General features: G+C 35.5%; 2 protein-coding genes across 8 annotated transcripts in view; one reads left to right on the top strand and one right to left on the bottom strand.

Moving 5' to 3' along the window:
- The first annotated feature begins 511 nt into the window (after window positions 1-511).
- On the top strand, window positions 512-4,683 carry LOC138938877 (protein DENND6A). 2 transcript variants are annotated; one of them, XM_070306231.1, is made up of 9 exons: window positions 512-1,337; window positions 1,418-1,727; window positions 1,820-2,092; window positions 2,162-2,347; window positions 2,433-2,680; window positions 2,766-2,956; window positions 3,015-3,283; window positions 3,363-3,575; window positions 3,646-4,683. In XM_070306231.1, exons 2-9 carry the CDS (start codon window positions 1,578-1,580, stop codon window positions 3,844-3,846), a joined length of 1,731 nt encoding a protein of 576 aa, XP_070162332.1. In that variant the 5' UTR covers window positions 512-1,337; window positions 1,418-1,577; the 3' UTR covers window positions 3,847-4,683. The 2 variants fall into 2 exon arrangements, with proteins under 2 accessions (XP_070162332.1, XP_070162334.1); XM_070306233.1 differs by having other exon boundaries at window positions 513-1,337; window positions 3,018-3,283.
- A 257-nt stretch (window positions 4,684-4,940) lies between these two features.
- Sap47 (Synapse-associated protein 47kD) overlaps window positions 4,941-18,470 on the bottom strand; it is a 107,296-nt gene continuing 93,766 nt past the window's right edge. For 3 of the 6 annotated variants that reach the window (XM_070305763.1, XM_070305764.1, XM_070305765.1), the window contains exons 8-9: window positions 16,386-16,559; window positions 7,854-9,586 (exon numbers count right to left, since the gene is read on the bottom strand). In XM_070305763.1, coding sequence (XP_070161864.1) covers window positions 9,399-9,586; window positions 16,386-16,559 — 362 coding nt within the window. In that variant the 3' untranslated portion in view covers window positions 7,854-9,398. Of the gene's footprint in view, window positions 7,165-7,853; window positions 9,587-11,602; window positions 15,310-16,385; window positions 16,560-18,470 lie in introns of those variants that run through there. The other 3 variants (XM_070305768.1, XM_070305767.1, XM_070305766.1) reach the window with 3 other exon arrangements.

Below are 18,470 nucleotides of genomic sequence, written 5' to 3'. Positions count from 1 at the left end.
GCTTGTTTCTGACTACGCATTGAAGATTGAGATTGAAGATTGAAATTTGACCAATCAGGATAAAAAAATTTTAGTTCCTTTTGTTCTGATTAGTCAAATTTCAATCTTTAATCTTCAATCTTCAATTTTCAATGCATAGTCTGATACGGGCTTAATGCTTGTATCTGACTACGCATTGAAGATTGAAATTGAAGATTGAAATTTGACCAATCAGGATAAAAAAATTTTAGTTCCTTTTGTTCTGATTAGTCAAATTTCAATCTTTAATCTTCAATCTTCAATTTTCAATGCATAGTCTAATACGAGCTTAATGACTGTGTCTGACTACGCATTGAAGATTGAGATTGAAGATTGAAATTTGAAATTTGAACAATCAAAACAAAAAAATTTTAGTTCCTTTTGTTCTGATCAGTCAAATTCCAATTTTTAATCTTCAATCTTCAATTTTCAATGCATAGTCTGATACGGGCTTAATATAACCTCAAACATTTGATATCTTCGGTCCGAGAATTCGTATCCCATCTGCTCTGCATTGGCGTCACAAATGACCAAATGGCATATATTATGACAGCCAATCGCGAAAAGGCTGGTTGGCGCCTCTCTCTCCTAAAGGTTCTCTAGATCTCTAGTTCTAATGAGAGAACGGTGAACTAAAAAGGATGCTGCCATGTCTTGGGATGCGCTTATGGTTCCTCGGTGCTTCCTTCGGTGAGGGTCATGTATAAAGGAACGGGAAACGTATACGAACGTGAAGTGTTGAGGATATAATTTGGACGATGATGCTAATTTATTCGCGAGAGACGGATCGAGGTGACTGCTCTGAAGCGGATTAATCTGAATATCTGTCATCGAGCAATCGTAAAGAGGATTCTTCGGACGGAGGTTATAAGGCGCCTAATTATAATAAATATCATCGGTATTCAAAACACTATGAGGAATTTCTACGAGGGTGCGAAGGTGAGCACCACGTGTCTACACAAATGTCAACTGTACACAGCTGTTCCGCCTCGACGACTCTCGCTCGCACGCCCTCACCTATTGGCGTATTGTTTGACGGATTGTTATTTAAATGTGGAAAGCATATGGAGATTTTAACAATTGCACGACGTTATGCGTGGCTACTCCTCTCCTTTGACTAGGCGTTGCACGCAAAAAGGTAGTCTCGATCCTCAGGAGGACACATAGAAGTTATTCCATATTTTCAAGTATCATCGAACAGGGTACAAAGATTTCCAGATTAATAGTAGCCCGAGTAGGATAATCAAAGTTAGCGCAATCAACTTCCTAGAACAGATTTATAGTTAATGTATATATATATTGTATATATATATATAGTGGTAAGTTAATTTCAATTATAAGAATTTCATTCAGATTTCATATTTATGATACTGAGATGTTTGAAATCTATATTTTTCAGAATCTTTATGCGCATTTTGTCATAACATGACATAAAAATTAGTCAATTGTTATAGTGCAGGTGTCATGTGAAAGGTCATATTGTACAATGACGAATAACACATACATCAATATACAATCTAGCGACTAGATCGATAGTGAGATAAGTAGAAAAAGAAACAATGTCAGTTCCTTCTTGCTCAACGAGTAAAGAGCCGGATAGTGTAAACGCTAAGGAGAAAGTGATGTATGAAAAATGGGAGCGTTTTAATAATTGGGTGCATTGTATATGCATTGTTACTTTTGATCTTGAATTGGGCCAAGCTATAGAAGTACGATAATATTATTTCACTTTGCTTTAACTAAAATGGAATACACTTTTGTGTATTAATCTTTAATTTTATTAATATTTTTTTCTACGCAGGCAATTTATCCGAGTCATATTAAATTATCGGAGCAAGAGAGATCCAATGTCTGTTATTTAGCTTTTCCTGACTCCAACTCTGGATGCATGGGAGACACTCAATATCATGTTAGAATGAGACAAAGTAGCAAAATGATGCAGAAAACCAGTGCACTTGAGGAATATGACAGAAAATCACCTTCTTTTCTACAAACTGATAGAGATTATTACTGGGGATACGTATATTTTCGGCAAGTGAAGGATAAGTCTTTGCCAAGAGGATATTTCCAAAAGGTTCGTATTGCTATAAAATTACTGTCATTCGTTTAAATTCTGTGATCAATCGCAAAATCGTACTTCCAGAGTGTTGTTATAATTACGAAACTGCCGTTCGTCAATCTGTTTGGTGAATTGTGCGCTTTAATCGCGCCAGAATTTTTCGAGGTCGGAACGGCACTCATGGAGGCTGTGGTGCGCGAGATCGATCAGTGGCCCCCTCCAGTTCCAGGGCAGATAGTTCATTTACCTCTCATCGGTGTGTTATTTCAGGTAAAGCATATGCTAAAAATTATAAAATCGCTTTAATATTTACGTATAGACACTGCGTATATTATACAGCATCTAACTGTTACAGACATACATCCCAAACCAAAATTGTAAAGCCACTATTCCCTCAATAGCTGCTATGGAACATGCACCAAATGTACACGCAACACGAAGACTGATGTTGACGTCAGCCTATGAAGGCGACATGTTTCGGAGTCTAGCCAGTGTTGTTAGTTATGTACACTTATTGTGGGAATTGGTGCTTCTCAGCGAGCCAATCGTTGTAATGGCTAGCTCGCCCACCACATGTTCCGAACTAGTTCAAGCGCTTATAGTGTAAGTACAATGAAACATTCGAGATTTTTATCATACACTTATGACATATAACCGAGAAAGAAAGAAAAAAAAAAAATTTTTCTAGCATGATCGCGCCATTAAAGTACTGCGCCGATCATCGCCCGTATTTCACTATCCACGATTCGGAATTTAAGGAATATACCACGGATTCTCCGACGCCGCCTGCTGTAATCCTAGGCGTGACCAATCCGTTCTTCGCCAAGACTTTGCAACACTGGCCGCATATCATTCGGATAAGCAACGGCAACAACAGTGGTAAGTTCTATGACATTTATCTACTTGTGACGTGTGTGTTCAAGATTTGATGTTTCAGAAGATCTAAAATACAAAATCAAGAGGTCCGAAAATCTGAAAGTGCTGGACTCCAAACCTGGCGTTTATACGCAGTACAAGCCCTTTCTGCAGAAGGACAAGACCATTTTAAAGAAATTGTTCAGGGGCATTCAGACGAAACGGCCGGGCGAGGTGCAGACTGCGCTCTTGAAACGTCATTTGATAGAGTTAACTGAGAGTTTTATGATTCCGCTCGAGAGATACATTGCGACTCTCATGCCACTTCAAAAGAACATATCGCCTTTTAAAGTAAATCAACTTTTATTTTAATAATTATAGGATCTCTTTCTCTCGGCTCATGTAAAGTGTAATAATGCGACTACTTTAGGCAACTCCTACACCACAAATGTTCAATCCAGATGACTTCCTAGCTAGCTTAAGTAGCTCTGGTCCCCAATTGACTACAGGTATAAAGGGGGATTGGGTAGGATTGTACAAACGGTTCTTTCGATCGCCCAACTTCTCTGGGTGGTTCCACAATAGATATACAGAGTTGAGTCAGCAATTGCAAGCTAAACAATTGGAAAAATTGTCGCAAGCAGTACGTATCAAAATATTTATCTTTTTTTTCTGTATTCTCTCTAATATTTTCGATACATTCGCGTGGATAGGATCTGAAAACGTGGGTGCAGGGAAAGCAAGAAGTGGAGGTGATCGATATGATTCTTAGGATTCGCCAAAAATTGGAAAGAAGCTGCATCGATGATGTACCAATCGATAACTCGGTGAAGGAGAGATTACGAGAAAGAATAAATGACATTACGCACGTATTGCCAGAAGATTTAAAGGTTATTTTGAAACGCGAATCTTGACAGTACGATTACATTATTAGTATTAAAACGCGCTAACGTTACATTTAGTTCCGCATAAGCTGGGCTTGTATTTAAGTCAACTCAGAAACTTAACACATGTAAGATAATTTAAATATTCCACTCCATTTTTCTATTTATTATGACGTAAATGAATGATGGAACGAAAAAGACGTCAGTTATATTTAAGTGTTATAGTTTGAGAATTTATACAATGAATTTTATATAAAAGATATCATCTGTGGCGAGTATTTGAAATTTCAAATCAAGATATACGTGTATATATATATATACGTATATCTTGATCTGAAATTTCAAATACTCGCCACAGACAGATTGATGAAACAAATTTACTGTATACGTAAAAGAGATTAACTGCTCAAACATTTTAGACGCTTTAGTATATCACTCAAGTTTTTCGATTTCGCTTTTATACTTGGAATATAGCGTTTCGTAAATTTATATAATACGTATTTCGCGTTTTCTATTTCGCTTGGCCGACTGCAGTACTATTTGTGATTTTCTTTGTAATGCCAATTCAACCAGTATAGCTTCCTTCCTCTATTCGATCAAGTTATATCGATTAATAATTTATTAATCTTATTATATTTTGATTTGTAATTTTTTTAATAATTAAATACTGGCAAATACTCTATTATAAGGTTAATAACAATAATAGGAATCTCATGAGTATATGAATTTCGAATCAAGTAGAATATATGAGAATCGGGATGTTAATTGATGTACATACATTTTTTGAAAGATCTGTAAATATTATGGTACAAATGATGTGTAATAAAAATTTATTTTAATACAATATTGGATTATTATATTTATATGCAGTTAAGACAGTGTAAGACGTTTGCTATAGAGTATTATAAAACGAAATGTTAATGTATTCCTGTAACTTTATTTAGAATATTATAATTGAATGTGTGTGTATATTTTTTATATTGAGCATAATTTTATATATTTTATCTGCACATTTACTGTGTAATTATGTGCTTTGAATAATGGAATGAAAAGGGGAATAATATGCATATATGTATAAGGGAGAAAAAGCATTACTTTTTATAAGAGGTAATATTTCATTTTATTTCATTTCGTACGACTTTTATTGTTACATTTTCCCATTACATTAATAATTTCCTCAATAATTTCATCTTAATGCTTGTGTCATTATATATATATATGTATGTATATATATATATCCTCATTATAATATATCCATAATATATTATCATACTTTCAATGGAGTCAACAACATATATATATATATTTATCCATATGTAAACGTGTATACATATATATGTATATATATTAGATATCGCATGTATGTTCATTTTCTTTTTGTTCACGAGTGTGAATGTACACACACATACACACACAATATCGTAGGATAGCTTTATTACACAATTAATTCACAGAGTTCGCTTTGTTATTCTGCCGAAGTACACGATATTTCTAGCAATTTCGTGTTTACCTTTTGTCGCTTTCGCAGAAAATAAAACGACGCTCTTGCGCATGGAAATTTAGAGTGCTGTTTTTTTTTACCTTTCTCTTCGGCCAGAGAAAGAGAGAGAGAGAGAGAAGGGAAAATACTCTTCTTTCGTGTGATATTTTTATATTTATACAGTTCGAAAGGTTCGGGATTCGAATGAAGAATGCGGAGGAACTACTCTCGACTCGAGCCGCGCATAAATAACGAAGAGCGGAGAAATTTTTTTTGCGATTATCGCCTTTTTTTGCATTACTTCGACAGACTTAGGCCTGGGTATGAATTGCGCCTTCGAAGAAAGGGTATATCTTACAAGTCTTATCTGACCGACTATCGAGACTAACGCGAATGGAAACTTTACATCTTTACAACGAGCTTGCTCGGGGAAAGATGAACACGTTCGATGTGAAACGGCGTTTTTAAGAGCGCGAGCGAACAGTTCCATTTTTTTTTTGTAGAATTTATGGTGGGAAAAACGTGCGCTTGAAAAAAAATTTATAAAAGTATTCTTATCCGTTCTTAGCATACATTTAGCGATAAAAATAGTAATTTAATCCATATTCAATCAGTTATCTTTGTAATAAAATCTTCACTCGCTCCTATTCAACGCTAAATGTACGATAAAGATACAGGGTTGTTTTTATTCAATAGAATATTTAAAATTATTTTACGGATACAATTGACGAGAGCAATGAAACTATATCAAAATAATTAAAAATTATAATTAATATTATAATTAAATTATAATAAATTATAATTATAATATTAATTAATTAACCTTTCAATTGGCGCGTATGGGATATTCAAATCGACGTTTTCAAATTTCCATTAATAAAATAAATTTTTACGATTAATGTTATCTCGTGTACTTTTCAAAATAATCGTTTTATTTAATATAATTTACTTAAAAAAAAACAATGACATAAAGAGATTATAGTAAGAGAATATCTCATTTATCATCACAATTTCATAAATTAGATAAACAATAAATTTTTGATAAGATAGTGAAATTTTATTTTCTCTGCTATTTTTACTTAATTATAAAAGAAAAAAAAGAAAAGAAAAAACCTAATGAAGATTTAACGTTAAAATTTGGATGAGTTTTTTTAAATTATTACATATGAAATAATAATAATAATAATAAGCGGCATTTGTTTTTATTTATTTGTTTATATGCTACAAATGGTTTCATTTAAGATACAATGATATTCCACGCGATAAAATGTGTATTAAAATTAAACTCACTAGAGTCTAATATATATTCTCTTCCGAGTCCCACCATAAATTTAGCCTTTTATTCTGATCGTTCGCTTTGATTTGACATTTGTTATCTTTTCCTTCATCTTATCACATTCACGTGTCATTGACATTATGACAACAATCGTAAGCTTTGAGTATCTTACAGTACTTTGCTATGGCTGCGTTCGCACACGTAATAAATTTCTCTCTTGCTGTCCGAGATCTGTTTGTCTGCACGGAGAAGATATCCAGGATAAAGCTTAGTATCGCATCTATCTCTAAAATTTGCACTATATATATTATTATATAATATCTAAATTAACACCTAATTTAGATATTATAGAGATAAATCTATACTATAGACGGATTTATAATCTAATTAATTAATTAGATAAAATTATATTTAGTAAAACTGTAGCCTTTTTATGAAACGCGATATTTTACTGTCGCAAAAAGTCTCTCTCCGTCTGCAAATCAGCTGTTTCTTCTTCCTGTCTCTTCTATGGCAGAGGACGATTGGACGGTATGTCGCGCAGCGAATAATCGCATCGAAACGTCAGTCGACTCTGGGATACGTAATTAATCTGCAAAATTTCATTTCCGTCGCTTTTAATTTACGATTATGAATAATATATTGCAATATAAATATAAATATATATATATAATTATATGAGAATGCAATAAGATTTATTCTTACGATATTTCGTCCGTACAGACAACACAAATACGTTTCGTTCTTACATTTAACTTTGACACAATATAAACGTAACATTCCTAGAATTGACAAATTAAAGACATTCTTCTCTCAACATTATTATCATCGTCATATACATATTTCATCAGAAACATACACGCAAAACGCTTATATCGCTAAATCTAGTGCTTTCCTCGTTTTTTTTTTTTTTTTTTTTTTTAAAGTCACAAGTCAGATAAAAAATGTCATCCCTCGAGCCGAAGCGGTTCTCACATCTTTGGCATGCTCCTTCGTGAAATGATGTCACACTTCGCGATCGAAATGATTGTTGACAATCAATAATGACAAGTATTCAGCGCTGGGATTGGAAAGAAAGAACGACGATCATCGATGGCGCATTTATGTTCACGCATCTTTATTTTTTTATTTTGCAAAAGCAGATTTTTTGTTTTCTTCTTCTGAAGAAGAAGAGAAAAAACTTCTTCTTCTTCTTCTTCTAAAAAAGAGAAAAAATTTCTTCTTCTTCTAAAGAAGAGAAAAAACTTCTTCCTTTTTTGAAGAAGAAAAAATCCTTTCCTCTTCTTCTTCTGAAGAAGAAATCTTTTTTTCTAATATATTAAAAGAAAATTATGACAAATAGTTTCCAGAATTATTTTGTAGCAGAAAGTGCGCCGCCGATCGCAGTAATCGTCGAACCGCACTCGAAACCTCCTTCGGCAGTGTATAATTTATTTTGAAGAGAATCGTCGATCCTGCGGCCACGATGAAGAGCGCGCGGTCAATCGACTCATGCGTGTTTCCGGGTACGTATTCAAATTAATTAATTAATTTATATATATAAAATCACACAATTTTGAAAACGATGTTTTATTGTTATATTCAACGTTATATTCTCGGACATGACCGTCCAATAATTGACACAAGTCTGTATGTGATGGTTAATTCACGTACCCTTCAGCGCGAATCATCGTTTTGTAACTCGAGGGCAGAACCAAGAATGTTTTCACAATCATAAGAAAATATAATCGCATAAATATACGATTAATTTTTGTTTTCTTTTTTTTTCTCTTACCTTGAGCTACGAAACGGCGGTCGTCATCGTGTTTATCGTGCTCATTGTGCTCGTGGATCGCAAAGAAATCGTTTTGGAAAAAAAGGAAAAAAAACAAGAGAAACAATAGAGAGAGAGAGACAACACTCCCCCCCCCTCTCTCTCTCTCTTTCTCACTCCCACTTTTGCTTTTTATAATACAATTTCCACTTTTTTGCATCGCCACTTTTGGCGATTTCCAGTCCGTATCCTTGCGCCCTTGGTTCTTTCGTCTTGTTCTGTTCCTCGTTTCCCGAGGACACAAGCCGATCCTCAAAGAATCACGCGTCGTTTTTTAAATTCGCGTTTCCTTTCCTCGGGAGATGGATCGGCGATGGATCGAAATGAGAAGAGGAATCCTTTTCGAGACGGTTCTTTGTAACTCGACGAAAGGAGAACTCCCAGTCTTTCAAAGTTGGCGCGGGACGACTGGAAATAAAGGAAGCTAACGAAATGCAGCTTTACATCTTCTCGATGTAAAGGAGAAATCAGCGAAAAAAGAAAATTCCGTGTCAATACAACGGTGATCAAAAATTTATTGTCTTCTTGAATAGCACGCAAACTCCGCGTAACAAATGAAAAAAAAAAAGAAGAAAGAACTCTGGAATTCTATAGCGAAAAGAATTTTTGTAGCTGAATTGTCATATTAATCTTTTTTTCTCTCTCACACGTCGAATCGCCGATCGAAATGGATTTTCTTTTCTCAGAAAATCGCGTTACGATTTTTCATCTCGCAAAATTAATGCACATCGTACATCCTTAATCCATCGCCGTATCGATCTCTCGTACAGAAGAGATAAAGTTGATCGATGATTCACTTCATCTCGAGCATCGCTTCATCCTTCGCTTCTTCTCCTTTTTCTCCCTCGAGGGGGCAGAGATCGACGAAAGAGTAATAAACGTAATAAACATGTACAAAAACAAATCCGCGAGCTTCTCTCGATCAGAGAGAATGTTTCTAACGAGATCTCGCTGATGATATTAACGTGAAGAGATTCCATTTATCCGGTCACGAGGAGGATCTCCTCCTCGGCTCACTTGAGATCCTCGTCGTCCTCGTTGGCGAGTAGCTCGTCGATGTGCTTCTCCCAATCGTTATCGTTCATCGTGACATCTTTCGTGGCCATGCTGTTGCCGCTGTTCTTCTCGTGGCTACCGCCTCCGCCAGTTACAACCTCGTAATCCTTTAGCTCAGCCTCCAATTCACGTTCCCAATCTTCTTCTGCGGAGAGGCACAAGCAGCGTTGTAGCTATTTTGCAGAGAGGGCCGGCGCTCTGGTCTTGTTGTTTTGTCTGTCTGTTTTTTTGCGTGTCGGTGCGTTTGTGTTTCCGCGCCCTGAATATCTGAGCTTCTCGTGCGCGGAAATGACAGCGCGTGTAAGATATGTAAGTGTGTAAAAGTGTATGCGTGTTTTAGAATCGGGATCGTGAGAGAGGAGTGAGGGATGGAAGGGGAGGGGGGAAGGGGGGAGGCAAAAAAAATCAAAATCACAGGAATGGAGAAATCAAGCGAAACGAAAGCGAAAGGGAAGGGCATCCACGATGTCCTCTCTTTTTGCTTCAAGAGCTTGAATTCGGTTCGTTAAACGCGTCGATGATACGATTAGTAGCCTTTGAGAGAGAAACAATGATAGAGGAGTGAGAAACGTATTACGTGATTATATTAAGGACGACGCAATATCGTGCGCTTCTTCCAAATCCCTGATTGCGAACGACGACGACGACGATGACTACGCCGTAAAAAATTTTCCAAAAATTCAGACATATTTTTGTCTGAATTTTTAGATCTGGCTGTCCGTAAGAAGTTTCGAACAATCTGTCTTAATCATACGAGTCGTTTTTTTTAAAGTTCAGAATTTCAGTTTGAAAATCTGAAAATTAAAGTGTGTCTGAAAATTCAAATAGTGTATCTAAAAATTCACACATTGTGTCTGAAAATTCAGATACTGTCTGAAAATTCATACAGTGGTGTGTCTGCAAAAAAGCTGCAGACCCTTTATCTAAAGTTTTAGTCATCATTTTTACCTGTCGTCGACTATATTAGCTCTTGCTGGAAAATAACAGCGAATTACCAGAAGAAATAGCTAGTACGCTTAACGCTTAACGTGTACCCATTACAAAAATGACCGACTCGCGCAATTACAAAAATAATTAATCGGGATATCGCGACTTAAACGCCTCGGAATGCAATTATCGGAGCAACTCGCTACCGTTAATATATAATCCTAAACAAAAAAGCTAAACCATAGGTGCCCGAAGCTGCGGTGCTATATAGATGAATAAAAAAACTACATAAAATCGATATTGTATATATGTATACTGATATAGTGGATGAAATTTCATGCAATTATTTTAAAAGGATTCCTATGAAAGAAAAGAGTATTAAAAAAATGTATTAAATTTGTGTGACGTATAGCTGGGGTCTCGATAAAATGTCACATGTGAAATTTTAGTACAATACACAGGGTGTGTCCATTTAAAGCTTGCGAAAAAATTCCTTGCTCTTCCAAGTATATTCAAAGGTTTTTTATTCAAAATTCTAGATAAAGAGAATATTTCAAAAATTTTTTCATCAACTTTTTAAAATGAATTCTTTTTCTTCTTCGTTTTCTAATGTTTCTCGCTTACGGCAGAAAAACACAGAGGCATTTAAAGTGCTAAATTTGCAAATGTATTGAAAAAACTGAATAGCTTTTGCGAGATAAACATATTTTTTCACCTGCATAACACATTTGAATTTTTTATCACATAAAATTACAATAAACAGAGAAAATATGTATTATATATTCTATATTCTTCTGTTAAGATTGAATTATATATAAATAGAAATAGATATATATTTTTATAATATATTTTAAACACATAATTCACTTGGCTTACAATATAAAGGCAAAATTATGAAAGAGATAATTTTTCTAAAAAATTTCACGAAAATACCCTGATTTTTCCAGGTATAAAAAAAATTCCTGAGAATAGTTAATTTTCCATATTTTTTCGCGGGGTACTTTTTTTTTTTTTTTTTTTTTACTACAGAGCGTGCCAGATTGAACAGTTTCGGACACCACATAGCAGTCAAATCAAATTCATCGATTAACCGCGAAATTAATCTAACATTATTGTACGTAAGAATAAAACTATGAGTAGTAGTACTAAGCATTAATAAATACGCGGTTTCTATTTAATAACGCTAAGCTTTAAATTGCACTATCTTATGATGCGTTTCTCTAATCGCTCTTTGTCTCCGTATTACACACACTGTAAAAAATTTTCAAAAAATTCAGACATATTTTTGTCTGAAAAAGAAAAAAAAAAGGGTTGGTCTTTCGCTTGAGATGTCGCCTTTTTTACGGAATGACATGAAATACTGAGAATGTTTCGCAAAATGCTTGCGTTTGCTTTCCCCGACTGTTCATCGATTCGTTCTTATTTGCGCCTCGTGTCGAGCCGACAGAAAGAAAGAAAGAAAGAAAGAAAGAAAGAAAGAGAGAGAGAGAGGGAAAGAGAGTGATATTTCGATATCCCCGTGCGGATAACCGAAGTTCGTGCACCGGGAAAAAGTGTGCAACCGGAAACCGAAAGCCATAATTCAGTTGTCGCCAGTTTTATCGGAATCTGCTCGAACCGAAAGCAGATAATCCGATATTTTCGCGAACGGGAATATATTACGCGGCGTTTTCAATAAAATTATGTTAATTAATGCGAGAAAAACACAACTGCTGCGTGTAAAAAAAGATGCAAGTAATCTCGCCATTATCATAATTACTTTTTTCTATTAACTGAACAGTGAATCAAGCTTACATACAGGATATCTCGTAATTAATGCAACCGAGAAGATAATGATTCTACATGAAAAAAAAATCGGAAATATTTCGAGATTGACTCGAGAGATATTTGGAAAATTGATAGCCTACTCGAGCTTTTTTTCATTTTGAATAATCTTGTATCATATACAGGGTATCCCAGATCCATTTGGGACAATAATCGTGCGCAGATAGAACAGGCCAAACTGAGTCGAAAAGTCATCTTTCATTTTTTTTTTATAATGTTTAATAAAGAAGTTATTATTGAGTAAAGTCTGGCCAATCAGCGCCAACCTTTAGTCAGGCGCACGTCGGTGAGCCGCGCGACGTGAAGAGTGCGCTGCCGCATACTATCAGGCGCTGATTGGGCAGACTTTACTCAATAATAGCTCCTTTATTAAGCGTTATAAAAAAAAAAAATGATACAAGACTTTTCGACTCAGTTTGGTCCGCTCTATCTGCACACAAGTATATCGTCAAATTCATCTCGAGAGTGGTTATTAATAATTTAGATAAATATAATTAGACAGATACATATTAGCTAAATATAAAAGTGCAACATTTTATTTACTACAAAATAATTTAAATTAAAGAAAAATTTTAAAAAATTTTATATATATATCAAATATCTCTGGATATATATTAAGTATTTAAATTTTATCTCTTTAATAAAAAAAATATATATTTTTATGCATAATTAATAGTCACTGTCGTGAGATAAATTCGATAATGTATAATACAAGATTGTTAAAGATCATTCGAGCTTAAAAAAGCACATGATATGTCATCAATTTTCCAACTTTCAAAGTCGATTTTCTCGGAAATAAATTTCGAGCACGAAAAGACTTTATTCTACATTTTCGATTCATCTTTTCATGTAAAATTATTATTTTTCCGATTGTATTATCAGATATATCTTGTATATCCTTTTTATTCTCATATTATATAAATGTTCTATCTCTCGCATATATATATAAAGTAAATAAATTATCGCCAAATCAAACGATTTCTATGAGCAATCCATTTAATCATCGCGGTATATTGAATATCGACTTTTCCTTTGATACATTACTCTTTACAGAAAACTGATATTCGTGTTTTACGTCCCCCGCGTGCATTTCGTAAAATCCTCGCGTGCAAATCGTTTCCGTTCGCTTCGCCCACGTAAAAAGAAGAAGAAGAAGAAAAGAAGAAAAAAAGAAGAAAAAGAAAAAAGAAGAAAAGAAGAAGAAAAGAAGAAGAAAAGAAGAAGAAAAGAAGAAAAAAGGAAGAAAAAAAGAAGAAAAACTCGCTAAAGCATAATTAATTCATTATCCCTCTTTTGTCTTTCCCGGTGGACGGTGTGCCGTGTAAATGAATCACACCCCAGTCGGCCGCCTCATATTTTTACGGAGGAAAAATCGCTATAACAGTTACACCCAGCGTTGCCAAACATGATCACCGAATTATAGCTCGTTTCCCGGTGAAACACGTATTGTCAATCAACGTATTTATGCGGCGGCGCGATAAAAATCCGATCGACCTCCGCCGTGATAATAATCCTTCCGCTCGCGAAACTTGGCGCGCATCACGTACAATCTATTGAAATTTTTTTATTCCCTTGCAAAGAGGGATTTTCCCTTGCGAAACGTCTAATTTATTCGCACGAGATAACACGGTTTGATGTACTGCGAGAAATGAGAAATTATACGGGAGAAAATGTTCCGTATTAATAGCGCGCCGCGGTATTTCTATTTTATGTAAAGTAATAGCATGTATATATACATATATATTTCTCTTTTTTTATTTCTTAGGTCTCCATTTAATTAATCACTTATGAAGATACATCTATGATTAAGTTTACGTTTTTTTTTTGCGCACCGTAATTATATATATCTCACGTTTTATCAATGACTGCCTTATTATTCTCCCCACTCATTTATCTTCAAAGATGCGTCTAGTTGTTTCTGCGTTAATTACACGTTTACAAAGACATGGAGAGAGAATCGAGAAACGGATTAGATTATTTGGAATTGATATAGAGAGAAAAAGTGAGAGATAGAATGAGAGATAGAGAGACAGACAGATAGACAGACAACAGCAAAACAGACGGAGTATCCTTTTGTAATTTTTCTAGTTCGGTTGTTTATTTTCTTTCTGATACCTCATTCTCTCGCACAAGCTCTCTTCTTTCTATTCTTATTACATCTATTTTATTTGTTGCACTCGCGCGCGTAACGTTTCGACGTGACGACTTTTTCCTTCTTCTTCTTTTTTTCTCTTTCATTTTCGCGATTCGATGGGCTGAACGACGCATTTCTAACAAGCAACTGCCAGGTGAAATTTCACACAAATACATTCTTTTTACTCTCAACGTCAATATCCAAAAATAATAATAAATAAAAATAAATAAAAAAAAAACAAATACTATTCGGTATTTGGAATTAAATCTCGAGCATTTGAAATATTTTTTTTGAACACGTGTGCCCGGCCGAATATACATTTTTTTTTACAACAAAAAGATACGCTCCTCATCGGAATATAAAAAAATGCCTACAGAGCCCGTTCATTTGAGACCTGACTACGTAAAAAAAAAAACCCACCAACTCACTTTTAATAACAACGAAAAAGACGAAACAATTTGCGTATAAATTTATTTCCATTATACCATTTAAGTTTATTTTCTCTCAATGACGTATACCCAGCCGTCTAATTACGACGACTACACGTCCTTCTTAAACTGGCTCCAAGATTGTTTCCTCCTTTTCACGCAACTGCTTTATCTCACGTCCCAGGGGCGTTCCACTTTTTTCTTTTTAGCTCGCTAGCTTCCTCTCATCTATTCGAATCTCCATTCAGTCGAGGTGATCCTTGCGACTGGCACGGGATCGACTGCCGGATCGATTGTATCGAAACAAACATTCGTCTCGTGGGAACGTTCGTGCCCGGGGGCGGTTTCGCGTGGCGGAGAAACGAAAAATTAAAAAAAAAAAGAGTAGAAAAAAACAGGGAAAGAGGAGAAGACAGAGAAAGAGGCGAGAGGAGAGGTTCGGTATATCGCTAAAAACTAAAAAATGTCAGTTTTCGAGACCGGAAAGCATGTACATCTCTGAGGGGGTGTGCTTTGGATAATGGCATTTGGGGGGCACTCTCCTCTTCTTTTAGGCTGTTGACAAAATAGAATGAAAAGCGGTCGTTTAGTTCAGAACGTCCATGTAATAGAGAAAGAGTGAGAGAGACAAAGAAAAAAAAAATAAAGAGAGACACGTTTAAAACGCAATAGACGGTCAAACACGATGACAATAACATGACATGTGACACATGACATATGACGCGTCGGAAGAAAAGACACGTCGTTGCCGTACAAACTCACAGAGAATTCGGAAACAAGCAATCTCCTAAAGAAAGCGCAGACAGGAAGGATCGAAGATCAGATACACAGAGAAGCTACGTAAAGAAACGACGCTAGGCGTGGTCAAGGTGTAACACTAAGAGATTAAGGTCAGGCTTTTCACTTGGTGGCACACACTAATTTCATACTCACGAGGAGAGTACTCTTGGACCGTGTCGTGGCACAGATCGAGCTCTCGCATCGATCACCTTTTTTGGTGACCCGTTTCCGTTTTGTTGGCGAGATCAATGAATGGCACTTTCTCTTTCTCTCTCTTCCTCCTTCAACAAGGAATAGTTTTCAAGAATTGCCATTTCTCGGTTGATAAGAAATTCTACCTATTAAATGACTGATGATATTACTTGAGAAACAGTTTTGTATTACTTACTTCAAGATACAATATACAGAGCTCATGTACTTTCGTATCGTCTCCAATTCTTGTTTCTTTTATTGAATGCGATCTGAATTTTTATTGATGAAAAATTCATCGAAAGTTCATGGAAATTTCATAGAGGAAGAGATCCTTTTTCAACACAATATTGCAATACAGGAGCCACTTCAATACCATTCGTTGATCGCCAACAAATAAAAAACGGCGCCGTTATTACGTAGTTAAGCAAATCTTCGTTGGTGGTCGTAACTAAGGAAGACTGGGAGAACGAGGGATCTAAGGTTTTCCAGAATTGTGTCGCTACAGACTCGATCTGCCTAACGTATAATTTCCCATCAGGAGGGAAAATCTCGAGGCAAAGTCTGCCAGAATAATCATCGCTAAAAAGATGGGCAGATCTCATCTGACGCGAGCGCAACAGATCGAGAGTTGACGACGACCAACGATCAAACGAACTGACCTTTCGGCGGTTGCATCCCCAGCTTTCTCATCCCCTCTCGGACCTCCTCGAGGTCTGTGTCCGAGACCCTCATGGTATCGGACACGAACTCGTGACCTGGTGAATCGGCCAGCGTGCTGTTATTGTCCGTCGTCGTGGCATCCGGGCTGGTTGTCTGGCCAGTGGTCATTTGAACTGTTCGCAAGACAACACTGACGGCTAAACTAAACGGGTAGGGTGTGTGTGAGTGTGTGTATATGTGTGTTTATGTATATAAGGATGCGTGTATGTATTTATGTACAACATTGGCGTGTGTGTATCTAAAATTAGCGCTAAGTCTACCGCTTTCGCAAACGCAAACGATCGATTAATCGATATAAAAAGTCACGCTCGTTCGTCGAGACCGATCGTATCAGTTCCAGCATACTATACGAAGACGCGAGTAGGGCTTTAATTGATTTAAAATCTCTTTTTTCAAATTATAATTAAAACTGAGAATAGAAAATTGTAATCAGGATGTCTACATTCAAATTTTGTAAAAAAAAAAAAAAAAAATCCCTGAAAATTCCCTAAGTCCTCAGATTTTTTTCTTCAAAATTCTAGATAAAGAAAACTTTTGTAAGAATTTTTTAAATGCAACTTTCCAAAAACAAAAAAAATTAGTTTTCTGATTGCGTATATTTTCTAATGCTTTTCGTACAAAAGAAAAATAAAAAGCCAAGTTTTAAATGTTAGATTTTAAAATATAATATACAACAAAAAAAAAAAATTAAATATCTCTAAAATAAACACTTTTCATCTACATAACATTTTTATTTTTTTATCACTAAAGTTACTATAAAAATATTTACTGTATATATTCTATATTCTGTTAAGACATTTTAAAAAAATTCTCTGAATTCTAATAAAATTCCCAGAGTTTTCCAGATACAAAAAATCCCTGAGAATCCCAACTTCTCCATATTTTTCCATGGAGTAGACATTCCGTGCAAACATGATTAAATAGCTGACAATGAGACGAAGCAAAAATGTTACGAATATTGATACTGGCTTATGGTATATGTCGAAGGCCATCGTCTTCAGCGAAAATCTAAATATTGCGAAAAGATTCCGGGGGATATCTCTATATCGCGAAACGTCGTGCATGAATCAACGAGAAATGCGAGAAAGATAGCGAGGGAGATATTCGGAATATATTCGTATTCTTGGGTATCATCGAGTTTCCCCAGTTTCTCCTCCCGATAGAGATTCAATTTCTCGCGATATACTGGAACTGGAGCGAAATCGGATCTTTCCCCTCTAAAAGGTGAGAGACGCCAGTTCAACCATCGGTGACAATAGATATAAGGAATGCAAGAGAAAGAGAGAGAGAGAGAGAAAATAGCAACAAATCTCTCAAAAAATTCTCATTCACGGAATACCATAATCTCCGGGTTCAAAGATATTTGGAAACGTTCGCGCGTTCGCTCATTTCCATTCGACGATTCCATTCCCAGTGATCGATTTCCCGACTCCCGACGAGAGTATTTCCCTTTTATCCGTTAATTTATCCGCGCCGCATCGCAATCCCATTGTTTGCACGATCGAGTTATAACCACAAGGCGAACGACTCCCATACTCTGTCTCTCTCTCTCTTCCTCTCCTTTCTCCTTCCCTCCCTCTCGTCTCCCTCCTCCCCCCTCTCTTTCTCTGATATCGTAATTCCGATTGCGAACGTGACTTTACGTTTCGTGCAAAGGCCCAAATGCGGGAAATGTATTATTGGTACATTCACTCTCGCGCTTTCAACCCGTTAACTAAACGTCGCCGAAGAATTTAATTTCAATCGAATTCATGTCCCACCATCTTTTATAGTTTATGAATCTATTTGTTACGAATACCGAATATCTAGTTAAAAATCAATTTGTAATATGTATTTCACGAAAGAAAAATTGAATTTGTAAAGAATGAACCTAATAACAATCCAAAACATTCGTCGGTAAGAATTAAAATGTTTATAATTTTATGAATAAGATTATTATTTTGGTTATTGTAAAGTATATTATATCAAATTTTTATTCATAAAAATATTTTTAGATAGTTAACATTCTTGTATATGTGACATAA

The sequence above is a fragment of the Polyergus mexicanus genome, unplaced genomic scaffold, assembly GCF_030449975.1.
Source record: "Polyergus mexicanus isolate NDT 795.1 unplaced genomic scaffold, iyPolMexi1.0 SCAF_13, whole genome shotgun sequence".
NCBI lineage: Eukaryota > Metazoa > Arthropoda > Insecta > Hymenoptera > Formicidae > Polyergus > Polyergus mexicanus.
This window is presented reverse-complemented; position numbering and strand designations above follow the sequence as displayed.